This window comes from Rhinatrema bivittatum, chromosome 3 (assembly GCF_901001135.1).
Source record: "Rhinatrema bivittatum chromosome 3, aRhiBiv1.1, whole genome shotgun sequence".
Taxonomy (NCBI): domain Eukaryota; kingdom Metazoa; phylum Chordata; class Amphibia; order Gymnophiona; family Rhinatrematidae; genus Rhinatrema; species Rhinatrema bivittatum.
This window is the reverse complement of record NC_042617.1, coordinates 93,335,919-93,353,396: the sequence shown is the minus strand read 5'-3', so window position 1 is coordinate 93,353,396 and position 17,478 is coordinate 93,335,919. Positions and strand designations below refer to the sequence as shown.

At 43.4% G+C, this 17,478-nt stretch overlaps 1 protein-coding gene across 2 annotated transcripts in view; it reads left to right on the top strand.

Moving 5' to 3' along the window:
- The window catches only part of FERMT1 (fermitin family member 1), a 213,159-nt gene that overhangs the window by 151,317 nt on the left and 44,364 nt on the right, over nucleotides 1–17,478 (top strand). For both annotated transcript variants that reach the window (XM_029593498.1, XM_029593499.1), the window contains one exon: nucleotides 3,988–4,112. In XM_029593498.1, coding sequence (XP_029449358.1) covers nucleotides 3,988–4,112 — 125 coding nt within the window. The remainder of the gene's footprint in view (nucleotides 1–3,987; nucleotides 4,113–17,478) is intronic.

Here is a 17,478-nt window from a genome sequence, read left to right as displayed (position 1 = left end):
ACTCTCTCTCTCTCTCTCTCTCTCTCTCTCTCTCTCTCTCTCTCTCTCTCTCTCTCTCTCTCTCTCTCTCTCTCTCTCTCTCTCTCTCTCTCTCTCTCTAAAATATCACAAAGCCAGCCTACTTGGCCAGAAATCCTGTCCCAAACTCCTTCCCTTTTCCTTATTTGCATTTTCGCAATCATTAAAGGCGTTTTTGCATGCGAAAACGCCATATAGCACTTTGATAAATGACCCCCTTAGTAAGCACTATTTCATGTTCCACCCTTCAAAGGAATAACAGAAAATGATACAAGAAACACATTTTTTTAAAATGTACTCTAGAAGCTGCTTTGTAAAAGGTTTTCTTTTTATTTTCATTTTAGAAAGTGTAAAACTCTTAATGCAAGCTCTCGGAGACTTGATGTGATTTGAAATCTGCAGCCTGGAATTTGTATTAGAGTAGACAGGCATTTTAAGCTCCAGTAGACACAATCAATTAAAAGCCTTTTCATTTTTCTAAATAATTAATTCTCTAATTTTTTTAAGCAGCTCTCCCTGTGTTTTTTGGTAGTAGTCATGTTAGCAAGAGTGTTAGAAACGATTTTCAGCCTCGGCAAGGGCCACAAAATATATAGATATAGATATGTATATATAAGAATCTTTGTCAATGAGCCTGCGGGTGGAGTAGAGGAGGGAGATAATGGAGTGTCTATGAAGACTTCTGTGCACATCAGATAATTTTTCAGGCAAAAGCCAATATTTTCATATTTTTCTGCAAATCTCCCAAATATCTGATTTATGATACTGTTGCTATTCAGATTTTTTCCCACTATTCACCCTCCAAAGGCCAAGAAGAATGTCTGTGAGTTGACCTCATTGTGATAGTCAGGTATATATATTAAAACTTTCCAGAATGGTGCAGAAAACGTAAATACAGAACCAAAAAATGTAACTTTTCAGACATCACCCTAAGACTTTCTGTGCAAAAATGTGTGACCTAGTAATATTCTAGCCTATTTTGCCTCTCTGCAACTTAATACCAGAAATGGAAAAGTTTCCTCAAATTTTAGTCAGGGACACAACCTACAGGTTCAGTGAAAGCATTGGGCAGATTAGGTGGCCTCCTAGAGCGTCAAAGTTCTGGAGCCAGCAGATGCAGGATGCTCCCCACTTCTTTCTTAGCGCATCCTAGATCCTGGGGCTGGGAGATGGGAGAGGACAAGAGATGCTCCTAGGGTGGGGGTGGGGGAATTTGCCCTATGAGTGAAGTTTTGCCTGGGGCATCTAATACCCTTGCACCAGCCCTGACAACCTACTCCTATTCCCCATTCTATTTTGATACCTTAATAGAGTATTTTCTGCTTCCAGTTTATTAGACAGAAGTCTTAACCTGCTAGATATTCATTAATCATACTTGTCATGGGATATTAAATGTTCACAGAATTCTTCTTAAATACATCATGTAAACAATGAGACAGTATTAAAATGTGCATTGTATAGATTTGGTGTGAGCTGGGGGAAAGGAGGAGAGCCGACTGCTTGCTTGGACCCCGAGACGAGTCGCTATTCAGCCGTGAGAGTTAAAAAAAACTTTAACTCCTTGTCGAGGGAGGAGGAAGGTGCAGCTTGAGAGGTCGCCCCCTTTGTGATGTCATCCATAGGCGCCCCGAGACACCATAAAGTAAGGGCTCTGCGGCACGCAAGTCGGGAAAAGGAGGAGAGTCGACTGCTCGCTGGGACCCCGAGACAAGTCGTTATTCACTGGTGAGAGTGAAAAGAACTTTAACTCCTCGTCAAGGGAGGAGGGAGGTGCAGCTTGAGAGGTCGCCCCCTTTGTGACATCATCCATAGGAGCCCCGGGACACCATAAAGTAAGGGTCCTTTGGCGCGCAAGTCGAGGAAAGGAGGAGAGTCGACTGCTTGCTGGGACCCCGAGACGAGTCGCTATTCAGTGGTGAGAGTGAAAAGAGCTTTAACTCCTCATCGAGAGAGGAGGGAGGTGCGGTTTGAGAGGTCACCCCCTTTGTGACGTCATCCATAGGAGCCCCGGGACACCATAAAGTGAGGGCCCTGCGGCGCGCAAGTCGGGGAAAGGAGGAGAGTCGACTGCTTGCTGGGACCCCGAGACGAGTCGCTATTCAGCGGTGAGAGTGAAAAGAACTTTAACTCCTCATCGAGGGAGGAGGGAGGTGCAGTTGAGAGGTCGCCCCCTTTGTGACATCATCCATAGGAGCCCCGGGACACCATAAAGTAAGGGCCCTGCGGCGCGCAAGTCGGGGAAAGGAGGAGAGTCGACTGCTTGCTGGGACCCCGAGACGAGTCGCTATTCAGCGGTGAGAGTGAAAAGAACTTTAACTCCTCATCGAGGGAGGAGGGAGGTGCAGTTGAGAGGTCGCCCCCTTTGTGACATCATCCATAGGAGCCCCAGAACACCATAAAATAAGGGCCCTGCGGCGCACAGCCCCCGGCGCGCAGCTGAAGCCACGCGCCAAAGGGGCGCACCCCTGGTAAATTTTTTTTTCCTTTTCTTCTTTTATTGCCTTTTTTTTTCTTGTATTAAATTATGGGAAGAAAACATAAATCTAAGACTTGGACTTCCTCACCAACAACTCCTTCAAGGAAATTTGGACCCATGGATGACCATATAATACATATGGGTGAGTCCACGCTTAGGGACAATATAGAAGGGAACTCCCAATTGGGGGTTTCCTTAAGTCCCAGGTCTGCACAACCCCCCTTACAACCCTCAAGGGAGGGTATTGGTGTGACAAATATAGCTGAAAACCCCCTGTTAGTGACCCAAGACCGGTTAGGAAATGGGTACATTACAGAAGGGAATAGGCCATTGATTAATGAAATAGAAGGGGAAAGAATAACTGTTAGTAATAATTCCGTTCCATGTCTAATGATAATACCTGATTATAATTATTGAAGGTGAAGAATGTAATGTTGAACCAGAGAATGTAACCCTTCTAGATGTATGGAGGTTATCTGCAAAAATTGACAAAAAACTAAGTCAGTGTCTCAAGTACATGATTTTTCTCTCCAAGTGAGATCAAAATTTGAAGACTTGGAAAGTAAGGCTATAAAGTTTGAACAAGCGGTTGCAGTATTAAGTCCACAAGTAAACATTATGTATGCCACCAATACCTCATTTATTAAAGATAATTTGGTGCTGCATAATCAAGTTGAATTATTGGAGAACGAACTGAGGTCTGTCAATTTAAGATTATTGAATTTCCCTAAAACTAGATTCATGTCAGCTACCGAATTATTCAATAAATATGTTGTTGAGATATTGTCCTTTGAGACTAATAAAATTCCTGTGTTATCAAGATTGTATTACTTACCTACTAAAAGATTGCTCCAAGGTCAAGAGGGGGGTATAGATACTTTGAATAGTCCTAGAGTCTCTACTTTTTTAGAGGATTCCATGGACAATATTCATACGAGAGCCACATTGTTGGTTTCTTTTTCTTTAAAGAAGGATAAGGATGTATTATTCTCAAAGTATTTTCAAACTAAGGATTTTATCTTTTGCGGGCAAAAAATTCAAATTTTCCCGGATGTTTCACGCGCTACACAAGTGCGTAGGAAACAATTTCTAAATTTAAAAAAACAGGCTCTCGATCTGGGAGCTAGTTATTTCCTAAAATTTCCCTGCAAATGTCATATAACATTTCAGAACAACAAGTTTATTTTTACTGACCCCACTCACTTGGAGCGATTCTTAAAGACAAGTCTCCAAAATAGTAGGTATTAGTTAAAGGAGTTAGGGTTGCAATAAAAGGTAATGACATGCAGTAGTCAGGAACTCTACCTGTATCCCTAGATGTGGGCTAGGATATGAAATATATTATGTAAAGTATAATTTGAAATTGTTAAATGTTGCTGGAAATTATTGGATTATTACATTTGTAAATAAATGTTATAACTCAATAAAAATATAAATAATAAAAAAAAGATTTTGTGTGAGCTTTAACATAAATGTTGTTGTTTTCCTTACAGGCCTAAAAAGCTAACATTAAAAACATGTAAGCCTTATTGGTTCATATTTAAAGACACATCTATTTCCTACTTTAAAAATAAGGAAGCTGGACATGGAGAGCCCATTGAGAAGCTGAACCTGAGAGGTAAGAGTAAGCTTTTCCATGACATTATGTTTTGCCAAAGGCAAAGGAATATTGTAGGAATTCATAACAACCTACAAACTAACCTGGGATAAGAACAGTATTTTAATACTATAGCCAAGTTTCAAATAAAATGATTTCGGAAAGATTAATTCTCCAAGAATATTGTAAATTGGTGATAGGGTCAATAAGAAACGTGTTAAAAAAATAAGGCTTTCGTTCTGCAGAATTCCTCAGCCATGTCAATGAGTAAATAAGTGCAGATATTCAATCTGCAGTATGTGTATTATGCTGAAAGAATGATATGTGGGCCAACCTGGGCAATAGCTGTCCCTTTCCTACCTGCTGTATTGTGGAGGGAACTACAGTAGATTCTCTATATCCATCTACAATTACAACCCCCTTGCACTATGCCTCAGTCAATATATATTTATATTTCAAAATCCCCAGAAGCTTCCAACCAGCCGCACAAGAGCCTTCAAAATGAATAAATGTGTTCTTGTCTCTGGCCATTGACTACTCACTGAAGTCACTAAGAGCTACCCTCATACCTGCCACCCAGCTTCTCACATGTTTTCCCATTTTACGCCCATTTGCTCTATTCATCTTTTTTTCCTCGTGCCCACCCCATGCCACCCATTTCTTCATCCTTCCATTTTGCCTCGGTGTCTTCCATCTTTTTGAATAATGCCTCCCATGCTGTCCCAGTCTCTTCACGTCCTAGGCCCCTTCTCACCTTGGTGTTTCTCCCCTCCCTCTCCCCGCAACAGCGAGAGACAGGACAAATCACAACCATAAAATCTGAGTCCCCTTTGACTGAGGGCTTACTAACAATTGCAATATAATCATAGTAAAAGAAAATATATTTCCAAATGCAGTAACTATCCTGAATCGAGTCATTTTTAAAGTTTTCTCTATGGACCAAGAAACAATCTGCCTTTTGTCTCCTAGACTTGAAATGATATCTCTCTGCTCTGGAACAAGAAACATTCCTTACAAACCTCGGAAGAGAAATTCTCTATTTTGTCTTCTCTAGAAGCAGAAATATGCCACATTATGATGTTTCATGATCATGGAATTTTAAAGCAGTTTTTGCCATTATAGGGAACAGAACCCAGATGAGCGGTTCAAGCCGATAGCAAATCATGATTTTTTTAATCTCAATCTCCTTACTTGGATGGACTCATCTCTATATTGTAACACACATTTGTCTTCTTTCCCCCATGCCGTTCATTTATACATTTTGCCCATATACCTTCTTTTCACGCTGATGCCCAACTGTTTGGCTCTTATTTCACCTCTTCCTCTTAGTGACCCACTTACATGTGACTAAGGTCCTCACAATATCCCTCCCCCTCCAGTGCTTTCTTTGTACTTTCATGTCCATCGCAAAAGTTGTATCACTCACTTTTTTCCCCTACTCTCCTCATACTAGACTCTCTGATCTCCTCTACTGTCTTTCCCTCTCTACATGGCCTCGTTTTATGTCCCTTCCCCTGTCATCCTTCCTTCACTATCCCTCCCTATTATTTAGCCTAACACAATTGCCCACACATCACCAGCACAGAGTGCACTTTCCACACTCCCTGCACTTTTACCACTTCTCACAGGAAAATTCCCCTGAGGTCTTCCTCCTCTGTCTTTCCCAATTCAAATGCTACTCCCTTCCCATTCACCAAGTCTAAACAAGTCTTGCACAGACAGACTGTTCATACTGTGAAATTCCAACCCAAATCACTACCACACACTGATATCTAAAGTGTATTTGTTTTTATAATGTATTTTTTAGGGGAAATGAGGAGAATGCTGCTGCTAATCTCCTCCTGAGTGGAGCAGCTGGGGATGGGGCTGACAGCCTGTTTCTGGGAAATGTTGGGTAATCTGGGTTCCTTCAGAGGGTGATTTCAGTCATGCCAGTGCTCCTCAACAGGTCTGCCGTGGGAATGTCCTTCCTGTGCCATGGTGGTGGCTTGACATGAGGTCATGGAGCTCATGCCCTCTGCTTTCTGTTCCAGTTCCTCCCCTCCCATGTGGCGAGCAGGAGGGGAGAAGGTGAGCCTGAAGCACATAGAGCACAGCAAAGAAGAGCTACTCTGCTTTCTAATCCAGTCCTTCCCCTCTTGTTATTCTGGGACAAGAGGGAAAGAAGTGCGGCTGGACCAAACAATGCAGAGCAAACAGGAGTCCCCCTAGCAGAATCTGGGGAAATGATGTGTCAGGAACTGTCTGGAGCCAGCAGGGACAGGAGGAGGGTGAGAGTTGGAGTAGAAACGGTGAGAATAGGTAGAAATGAATGCCTGAGGAGGAGCAGTGCAGGAGGGCATGAATGTTGGGCCTGCAGATGATATAAATATCAGTGCAAGATGGGGGGGGGGGGGAACTGTTAGGGAGATGTGGAGGGGATTGAATGCTGAGGGGTGAGAAAAAAGTCAACAATACAATTGGACTGCTTCACAACAATTTCCTCCCCATGTTCCAGGCTCTCATGTGTTCTTCAGCAGCAGCGAGAGGACCAGATTTTATGGCTGTGAAGTGGGGGAAAGAATAGAGGGGGGAAGAGAGGGTAGAGGGAGCATGAGAAACATGTGGGAGGGAAGTGTGTGTTAACGGGTGTGGCAGGAAAGTGCAGGGGCAGAAGAGCTAAAGAGTAGGTGTGGGAGAGCAGGTTGAAAGGGGTAGTAGGGTGTGAGAGAGAGATAAAGGGGGCAGGAATATGAGAAAGAAAGCCAGAAATGGTGAAAGGGGTGGGATAAAAGAAGGGTGGAGTGTGGGTATATGAGAAAACCAGAGATGATGAAGGGGGGAGAGGAAGAGAGACAGAGAGCCAGAGGTGTTAAAGATGGGGAGGGTGACAGAGAGTTGGAGGTGATAATAAGGGATGGAAGGGGTGCGAGAGATAGAGATGGTGATTAGAATTGGAAAAGGTTTAAGAGAAAAGAGAGAGAGAGAGAGATACACACACAGAGGGGAGTGGGAGGTTTGAGTTTGTGAGAGCCAGAAGGGGTGATGGAGGGAAGTGTATGACAGAGCGAGCCAGAGAAGGATATTGGGGAGGGGGGTAAACTATGCAAGAGTATGACTAGGGATGGACGTGAATCAGAAAAAGGGTGATTGAAGGAGCAGGAGAGGGTATAATTGGGAGTGAGGGTGTCAAACTGGAGTGAATGGAAGAACCATAGACATAGTTTGACTTCTTCATTTGGGGAAGGGGGCAAAGCGTAAGGAGGTAAGGAGGTAAGGCTAGGAAGAAGGGGAAAGGTTGAATACCCTCGTCAATTCCCCCCCCCCCCCCCCGATTGACATGAATTAGCATCAAGGGGCACCATTTATCATTCCCCCTGACCCCAGCGACCTCCCCATTCCCCCCACCACTCCAGTGCTGGCCTTAGAAATATAGAAATGCTGCAATTACAGAATAAAAGCAGACATATTCTTTCATTTTCTACCATGTATTCCTGGATCATACATCACCAGAAGAACAGGCTCAAAAAAAAATCTCCAGCACAAATTTCAAATTGTTCCTAAATAACCAAAAAATAGAGCACACCCCTAGACTCTGAATACCTTGACCTGACATTAACTGTATCTGGCAACTTGTCTATAAGACATTAGAATTAAAACTCTAAAGATCATATAAACAAATCCCTGACTAGTTTTAGCCTCCCAGCAAAACTACCATTAAAATCATTAGATAGCATTGCATTAACAATTTTAGAAAATGGATACAAGATCTTATTCCAATGATATTTAACATCATAGATTTTACAAAATATACCCACAGATGTCAGTTAACTATTTAAGACAAATAAGGAATAAAGAGACCATAGAGCATAAACAGAAACATACAGGCAAAAACTGAACTGGAGATTGCTGCAAGCCAGTACAACAATAGAAAAACAGAAACATGGCCATTCCTTAGAAAACATAAAACAAGAAAATCAAGAAATATAAAACATCAATCATAATAGTCAAACCATACTAATAAAAAGAATAAATATTTCAAAACAGCTGGTGAATAGAACATTTAATAATTAAAAACTCAAATATTTTTATATATTTCACAAAGCACCAATAAAATATTTCAAAACAGCAAACATATCAAGTAACACCCAGTAATCTGTATATATAATGTGCTTAGTAGGAAGTGGTGTCAGTCTGCAGCAGAGGACTGAAAGGTTTATCTACATACTTCTCTCATTAGCCCTAGAAATGGGCTCCAGAGGACATAAAAACATAAGACATGCCATACTGGGTCAGACCAAAGGTCATCAAACCCAGTATCCTGTTTCCAACAGTTGCCAAGCTAGGTCACAAGTAGCTGGCATGATCCCAAGGGGTAGATAGGTTCCAAGCTGTTTATCCCAAGAGTAAACAGTAGATTTCTGCATTACTAACTTAATAATGGTTAATGGACTTTTCCTTCAGGAACTTGTCCAAACCTTTCTTAAACATAGCTTCACTAATAACTTTCACCACATCCTGTGGCCATGAATTCCAGAGCTTAATTATGAGTTGAGTAAAAAAATATTTCCTCTTATTTGTTTTAAAGTGAGTATCAGTCAGCTTAAGTTTGCTTTGCTCATTTTAGAGAGTTAGAGGGATGAATATTACAAGTGGACATTTCTCTCTCTCTGTCTTACTTCTCCCATCAAAAGAAAATAAAGACTAAATATAGTCTATGGCTTATTCTAGGTAGAAGTGCAAATCGCTGTTGACAAAGGAACATCAATATCACTGAGGGTAGCTTTTTCTGTGCAGTGGCAGGTGGCTGTTTCTTGCAGTTCAGACTTCCCTTTCTCATGTGGTAGTAATGGGCTAGCTGTGAACTCCCTGACAAGCTTCCAGATATCCCTGGGTGAGAACCATTACCATCTGCAATGCCATGTCATATTGTAAAATAGTGCTATTAGTTTCTCTCATAAATACAGCATTGTTTTCAGTGTTAAAGGGAATAGAGCTGTCAGTGCTAACAGTCACATTTTATAAATGAGCCCCAGACTATTCTATCCAAGAGTAATCAACAGTGCCAGTATAGTACTATAGCAATCAATATAACGGCATTGGGTTCCATCATTCCTGGGATCCTGAGTGGGCCGATTGTGAATTGCATTAAGATATAGGTTGGAAGCCAACTTGCATCATTATTTTGCTGCTACTTTCGCCCTGCCAGGAACTTTAAAGAAATGCTTTCATTGTTCTGCCACCTCATTTCAACCCTGCAGGGTTTGAAAAAAGAAAGCTGCTTGTTTGACCACCCCTGAACAGGAACAGAACAGCAGCATTTAATGCCCTGGGGGGGGGGTCGAGTCCCCGACCTGGACTTGCTTCTAATACATCTTGAATGGAGCAGCTCTGCATAACTCTCAGATGAAACATATGGCAATAGTGATAGTGAACATGACAATCTCGAGTTTTAGACTTTTCTAGCAATGTTTTTTTTAACTTTTTTATATACATTGTTAATTTTGTAAATTTGCCTGTATGCAATGCAGGAATTTTTGTAAAATAGTACACAATAAAAACTGTTTTTGCAACTTTTGAGTCATGGGCTACTTTTGGGCTAGATTTGGTGACTGAGCTCTAAAATGTTTTGGTATCTGGCAACCCTGGTTGTATAGGACCTGAAGGTTCATGTGTATATTTCTTCTAGCAGAGGATGTTAGGCTTAAGTTCCCACAGCCCAGATTCTACATCTCCCCTTCTTTCCAGCAGTAGAGGATCAGAAGCATGTGCCAAAACAAAGTTTGCTATAAATATTCATCAACAGATTTATTTATTTGATACAATAACAGGGAGTTAGTTCAAAACAAGGATCAATAAGATGTGTAACGGGGTAGTTTTAAGTAGATTAATTGTAGTCTCTGGAGGATCACTAACTGACAAATCTAAAATTTCACTAACAAGGTGGCATATAAAATATGCCCCCTGACGACAAAAAATTTAAACCCTTCCCTCAAGAACAACAAACCCTGGTTCACACAGGAACTGAAAAAATTCAAACAAGACCAAAGACGCAAAGAACACTTATGGCACAGGAATCCCTCCGCATCTTCTTTATCGACCTACAAAAAAACCATGCACAACTACAGAAACATTATCCTCTGCACAAAGAGAGATTTCTATGCCCGCAAAATTCATAACTTCTTCTTCGATGCCAAGGCATTGTTCTCTTATGTCGCAGATCTGACACAGCCGTCCTCCATGGCCATCCCAGACAACCAAGCCCAAGTCAAGTCCTCAGAACTTGCTATATTCTTTGACAAAAAAATCTCCAATCTCATAGCACCACTCGCCTCCGCCAAAATCCAGCCACCTCCCCCTTACACCCCCAACAACTTCCAGAAAGCAATCTTCGATTCATTCGAACCCATTTCTCCCCTCGAAATAGAAATCTTGCTAAAGAAGATGAAACCCTCTTCTCATCTGGATCCCATCCCCTCAAAACTACTGATCAGCATCCCAGAAACTATTTCTAAACCACTCGCAGAAATTATCAACTGCTCTCTATCACAAGGATTAGTACCAGATTCTCTAAAACTCGCCTCTGTTAAACCACTACTAAAGAAACCCAATCTGAATCCTTCTGATCCTGCTAACTTTCGACCCATCGCCAACCTCCCATTTATTGCCAAACTCATGGAGAAAACTGTCAACAACCAGCTCTCAGAATACCTTGACGAACACAAGATCCTCGCCCCAGCTCAGTTTGGATTCCGTAAATCGCTTAATACTGAATCCCTTCTAATCTCACTCACAGACAGTATCCTCTTGGGCCTTGATAATAAGTCTACTTTTCTGCTGGCGCTGCTCGATATTTCAGCCACTTTCGACACCGTGAATTACTCCATCCTCATCAACCGTCTATCAGACATCGGCATATCAGGAACAGCTCTCAATTGGTTCAAGTCCTTCCTCTGTAATAGGAGTTTCAAGGTCAGAATAAGTAACAAAGAATCTCCCCCCGTCAGGTCAACTCTTGATGTCCCGCAAGGATCCTCTCTCTCCCCCACCCTTTTTAACATCTATCTCCTCCCTCTCTGCCAACTCCTCACAAATTTAAAGGTAACTCACTTCATTTACGCCGATGATGTGCAGATCCTCATTCCTGTGACTGAATCTATCTCCAAAACCCTCAACTTCTGGAACGGTTGCCTTCAGTCCATCAACTTCCTCCTCTCCAGCCTTAACTTAGTGCTTAACACAGCCAAAACTGAACTCCTGCTCATCTCTCAGGACGACAAAGATCTGGCAGTCAGCAACCTCCTTTCGCCACTAACAACCTCCATCACCCATGTGAGAGACCTCGGCGTAACTCTGGATAACAATCTGAACCTAAAAAAATGTATCAGTAACACAACAAAGGAATGTTTCTTCAAACTACAAATCCTAAAAAAACTGAAACCCCTCCTACATGCACATGACTTCGGCACGGTACTCCAGGCCATCATACTCTCAAAAATAGACTACTGCAATTCCCTCCTTCTTGGCCTTCCCACGAATACCACCAGACCCCTTCAGATGCTACAGAACTCCGCCGCAAGGATCCTGACCAACACCAACAGAGGAGAGCATGTGACCCCCGTCCTCAAAAAGTTAAACTGGCTCCCCATTATATTCAGAATCCTCCACAAAGTACTAACACTGATACACAAGACCATTCACATGCAGACCACTCTCGATTTAAATATCCCTCTTCGACCTCACACGTCCTCCAGACCAATAAGAACAGCATACAAAGATACCCTCTATGCAAACCCCTGCCAAGTCGTCTCTCAGGAAACGCGCTCTCTCCATCGCCGGGCCCGCACAATGGACCTCTCTCCCCCCTGACCTTCGCCAAGAACCCTGCCATCGAACGTTCAAGAAAAAGCCATTCAGACAAGCCATTCCCTAAAGAACTGAAGCCATGTCCTTCCCCTACTGTTAAATGCTCTTTACTCTATGGTTTTATGTTTATTTGCTGTTAAACGTGCAATATTCTATGGTTTTCTGTTTTATAGGCTGTCTATATGTTTACCATCTACCTCCTCCATTATTTCGTGACCATCCTTTCTTGTTTGATGTCAAACCCTGTTTAAACCACCCTGTTTGATGTATATCTAACCTGGTTCAATGTAAACCGATGTGATATGTCTTTTCATGAACGCTGGTATAGAAAAGCCTTTAAATAAATAAATATGATTGCTGAACTTGCTTTGTTGTGGGTAGCAGCAGCCCCCTGCTTGGAGGTACTTTATCTGCTGAAATTATCTCTTGTCATTATTTCCTGAGCGGAGGGGACGCTGCCCAGCCTAATTCCTGCTCTCCTTCCGGGCTCTGACGTCGGAGGGCGGAGCCTGCCAGACGCCTACAACAGCGGCGTCCTAAGGGGAGAAATCTATTGCTGAACTTGCTTTGTTGTGGGTAGCAGCAGCCCCCTGCTTGGAGGTACTTTATCTGCTGAAATTATCTCTTGTCATTATTTCCTGAGCGGAGGGGACGCTGCCCAGCTGCCCAGCCTAATTCCTGCTCTCCTTCCGGGCTCTGACGTCAGAGGGCGGAGCCTGCCAGACGCCTACAACAACAGCGTCTTTACGGCGCACTTGCCGTCGGCGCGCTGCCAAGACGCGCGCCTCTTAGGCGCGCGGCTTTGCCGGGATTCGACCGGGGTTCGATGAGGACTTTATTTAGTTCAGCAATCAACGGAACCTGGATTAAAGTGATGATGTTTCAAAAAGATCATAACAACTAAAGGTACCTGGTTTATGTTTTAAATGTTGGCCCCAACCTATCTTGGTAATGCCACACACCAAGAGGAAGGGGAAAATAGTGACTTCTACTCCAGTTATTAATGAAAATCAGCCACGTATCTCAGATCTTTTTGTGCGAGCCCTTGAATTAACACCAGGTGATGATGCCGCTGGAATATTAGCCCAGGAGCAGGGACTGAATTCCCTGGCATATGAGACATCCTTGAGCCCTGGTGCCCCAACAACACCAGAACCACCAACCGGAAAGGTTGGTGGAGAATTTGTTTTTGAAGAATCAAATTTGAACTTGGTCTCTTCCCTGGCCACTCAGAAGGGGGAAGGAAATACATACTCCCCCCAGTTGAAATCTGATTTTTTGGTCGTAAAAAACCAAGAGAGGGAACTTAATACGGAAATGTTTGCTAAGGAGAAGGGGGTAGGAGGGAATAAGGAAGTAATGATGTTTAATGAACCTGTAATTGCATCTACTAAGTTTACATTGGAGGGTATAGGTAAAATGATATTCACCATGCAAAAATCTATTAATGATCTGACCTCCCTAGTACAAGAAACTTTGAGTAATAATAAAGTGCTACAAACAAAAATTGAAAAATTGGATGGAGCAGTAGAAAATTTGGGAACTAAAACTACTGAATTAGGAAAAGTACAATTGAATTTAATCAAATCTGAGAAAATCCATTCTGACAAATTAGAACAACTTGAAAATCAGATTCGGAGAGTAAATTTGAGAATCTTGAATTTTCCAAAAACTCACTTACTATCACCTAAAGAATTGTTTAAAAGTTATTTAAAAAATATCCTAAAATTTACAGATTTAACAATCCCAATAATATCTAGGATATATTATATAACTCAAAAAGAAAAACAAATGAAAGATCTGCCAGAACAGAGTGAAGATATAAATTTATCAGAATTGTTGGAAAAATCTTCTGATATGCAGATAAATACTCGAGCTACTTTAATTGTCTCTTTTGCAGACATTTCTCAGAGGGACTCTATTCTTAGATTGTATTTTAGGCATCAAAACTCCAATTTTCATGGTCAACCAATTAGAGTGTTCCCTGACGTAGCTTATAATACACAGTTAAGGAGAAAAGAATTTCTAACTTTAAGGGAGAAAGTCGTAGTGCGTGGTGACAAATTCATTTTACGTTTTCCTTGCCAATCAAGACACGCGATATGTTTTTAATCAACCTGAACAATTGCGTGCGTTCCTTGATACTTGACCCCGTAGACCATGTAGACCACTATTGTATAATAGGGGAATTAAGGATAATTTGGGCTCATATTACTATAAGGTTAATATTTCTTGAAAATAACTGCTCTATATTATTAATTCAGGTTTTGTAATTACTAATAATGATGTGTGTTTTTTAGGTTTTTCACAGAATGTATTAATGCTAATCTTGTTAGGACTATTCTAGAGAAGATATATTATGTTTACAAACTGTGTAATATCCTTTATGAAAAATGAAAAGTTGAATAAACATATAATAAAATAAATAAATAAATAAATATACCATTAGATTAAAAGTACTTTAGATTAGTTTGAACATCCCTATTCCCTAACAACCAACAAAATTAAGAGGCAGACAGTAGTCCAGCAGTAAGAGGGGGGTGATCCAGCCTTTGGTACTGAGTTCTGTATGTGTGAGAGGTTGTGCAGTCAGTACAAAGAGCTCCTAGCCCTCAGAGAATGAATTCAATATCTGGAGGATAGAGTAGCTGCAGTTTGGACTGTGCTGTGGCTGGTGGGAGGGGGAGGGGGAGAGTAGGCTGTGCTGAGGATGAGGGAGAGGCTTGGCCTTGGGGAGCTAGCTGTACTGGGGCTGGGAGAGTGCAGGCTATGCTGAAGGTGCTGGGGCCTGAGGGCAGGCTATGCTGGACTGGGTAAGCTGAGCTGGGGTTTAATGGGGAAGGGCAATAAATAGGAGACTCCAGGGAGTTTCCCTGGGTTTCCATGGGCTGGGGCTGGGAGAGATAGCCTGGCCCGAGACTGAAGGGAGAGGATTGCTGTGCTACTCCTGGAGATCCATGGGGGAGAGGAGGCTGCAATAGCACTAAGTAGGCTGTACTGGGGCTCAGAGTGGGAGGGCAGGCTGTGCTGGGGCTGGGGGAAAGGGCAAATCATAGGTGCCTCTAGGGAATTTCCACAGGTGTCAACTAAATAAGGATTTTAAAAAAATATCTTGCTCTTCATTTCTGGGATCTTTTAATTTCCAGTCATCCTGAGATTGTCATGTATTATTGGGGATTGTGTGACACACACACTCCCTTTCTCACTCATATGCTCTCACTGACGCACACATACACACGCAGTCCCTTTCTCTTTCGCATATGCTCTTGCTCACTCACACACACACACACACTTCTCTCAAGTAGATCTCCCTCTCTCAAACATGCTGCCTCTCTTTCCTGGTTTCTTCAGCCACCAGTGGGATGGGGTCCACTTGCAGCCATGGGGCTTCTCTTTCACTACAACAACAAGTGGGATATAGTCCACTGTCCGCCACGGGGCCTCTCTCTTTCTTAAGCCACCAATGGCTTAAGAAATGGAATCCACTATCAGCCAAAGACCCTTTCTTTCTCTTCAGCTGCCAGCAGGTAGTTGCCGGATCCTTTCATCTTGTGTTTGAGGTACCAATGCACCCCCCCCCCTTGGCACCCTCCCAAACTCTGCCGATGGGAAGAACATGAAAGGGGGGTGAGTGAAATTAAATGATTGAGAGGGTGAAATTAAGAGGGAATTGTTGGATAAAAGTCAGTATGGGAATGATGGGGAATGGTGCCAATTGGGTTCCTAAGCTTGGGAATGATGGGTGTGAGGAGGATGTGTAATGGGTCATTGTTTCATGCATGGTTTGTTTCTGCTTCGATTTGGTTTGTCAATGACTTTCTTTATTGTTATTGATTTATTGACCGATTTAAGTTTTATTTTGTAATCCACATGTTGTGTTTGTCACCTGCAAGGCTCCATGGCTGGCCTCGCTTTCCCAACACCATGCTGTCGTGGCAGAGGCAGGCCCTGGTTCCCTGGCGGCAGTTGGGAGCCACTGCCAATGCAACACCCCTGCTTCACAGCTCTGAACACCACCGTTGCTCTTCTTGGCTCAGGCTGCTGACTCCGCGCCATTGTCCTTCACAGCAGAAACACTGCCAACATCTTCATCTGTTGCCTAACCCCTAGGCACACGTGCATGTCTCTCTGCACAATTTAAAGGTCCATGGTGGGAAAAGTCCCGCTGCCCTTTCTGATGACCTTACCTCTCAGGGGCTATATAAGGCAAGTTCCTGCCTGCAGGCCTTGCCTTGCCAATAGGTCTCCATGCTCCCTGCGATGTGCTTTGCCATTCCTGAGGTCCTTCCTCGTCCCAACCTTCCTCTTCGCTCCTTGCTTGACTCGGCTTGACTTCGGACTGGACATTGAGTACGAGCTATGCTGCTTGCCATGACCCTTGCCTGGACATAGACTATGAGTTGTGCCACCCTTCTCGATCCTTGGGGCTTCATCTCCTGTCCCAAACTTTGCCTGCGCTACAGTATCCTCCTTCTCTGGACTTCCTCCTCTGCAGAGTCCCCACATAAGCCCAACTGGCCCCAGCACCCAAAGGCTCAACCTAAGGGGAACGTGGGCTGTAGTGGTGAAGCTCCAGTGGGGTCTCTGTTCCTCTTCAGCCTCACCTAATGATGTTGGGGGCCTGTGGAGAGGAGCTCCCAGGCAGCACCTACTCCCCCTCGGTCCAAGAGTCTACCAGCATAATAGATTGCCAAGGCAATGGACCCAGTGGAGGCTTCCATCCTGCAGGCCATTCCGGGCTTGTCCCGGAAGACTTTGGAACAATAGAAGGTTTTGGAAGCTCTAGCAGCTTCCATGGAGGACTTAGCGCTCATCTAGATTACACAGTCCCAGCAGGCTCACTGATTTTGTCCACACCAGGCTATATGGAGCCTGTGCCACCCATTTGCTCTGTCATACCGCTTCCAGCTCCCCCATGCTCTTCTGGGGAGCCCCAACTCTGTTGGAGCTTCCTGAATCAGTGCAACATGCATTTCTGCCTCCAAGCTGCACTATTTCCAGATGATGCCACAAAGACCATATACATCCTCTCCCTTCGGAATGGCAAGGCCTTAGCATGGGCCTCTCCCTTGTGGGAATGGTCCAATCCCATCCTACGGGATTTTTGGGGCTTCTTGGACCTCTTCAGGACAGTGTTTGACAACCCAAGTCGACAGACAGCCTCTGGTTCAGATCTCCTCCATATCCACCAGGGCACTTGTTCCCTCTCCAACTATGCCATTGAATTCCGGACCTTGGCCTCGGAACTCCACTGGGTGAGGACAGTCTTCATTCCATCTTTTTGGATGGCTTGGTGGCCCAAATCAGAGATGAGCTGGCAGCTTGCAAGCTTCCTGCCTCTCTTGACACTCTCATAGAACTAGCTGGCAGGATTGACCATCGACTCCAGGAGCGGAATCGGGAATTATAAGTTTCCAGAAGACTCACGGCTACCATCCATCGCTCCCAGCACCCCCCTTCACCGTGGTAAAGTCCCGCTTCCCCTTAAGCCGCAACAGAAAAACCGATGCAAATAGGCCACAGCAGGCTGACTCCAGAAGAG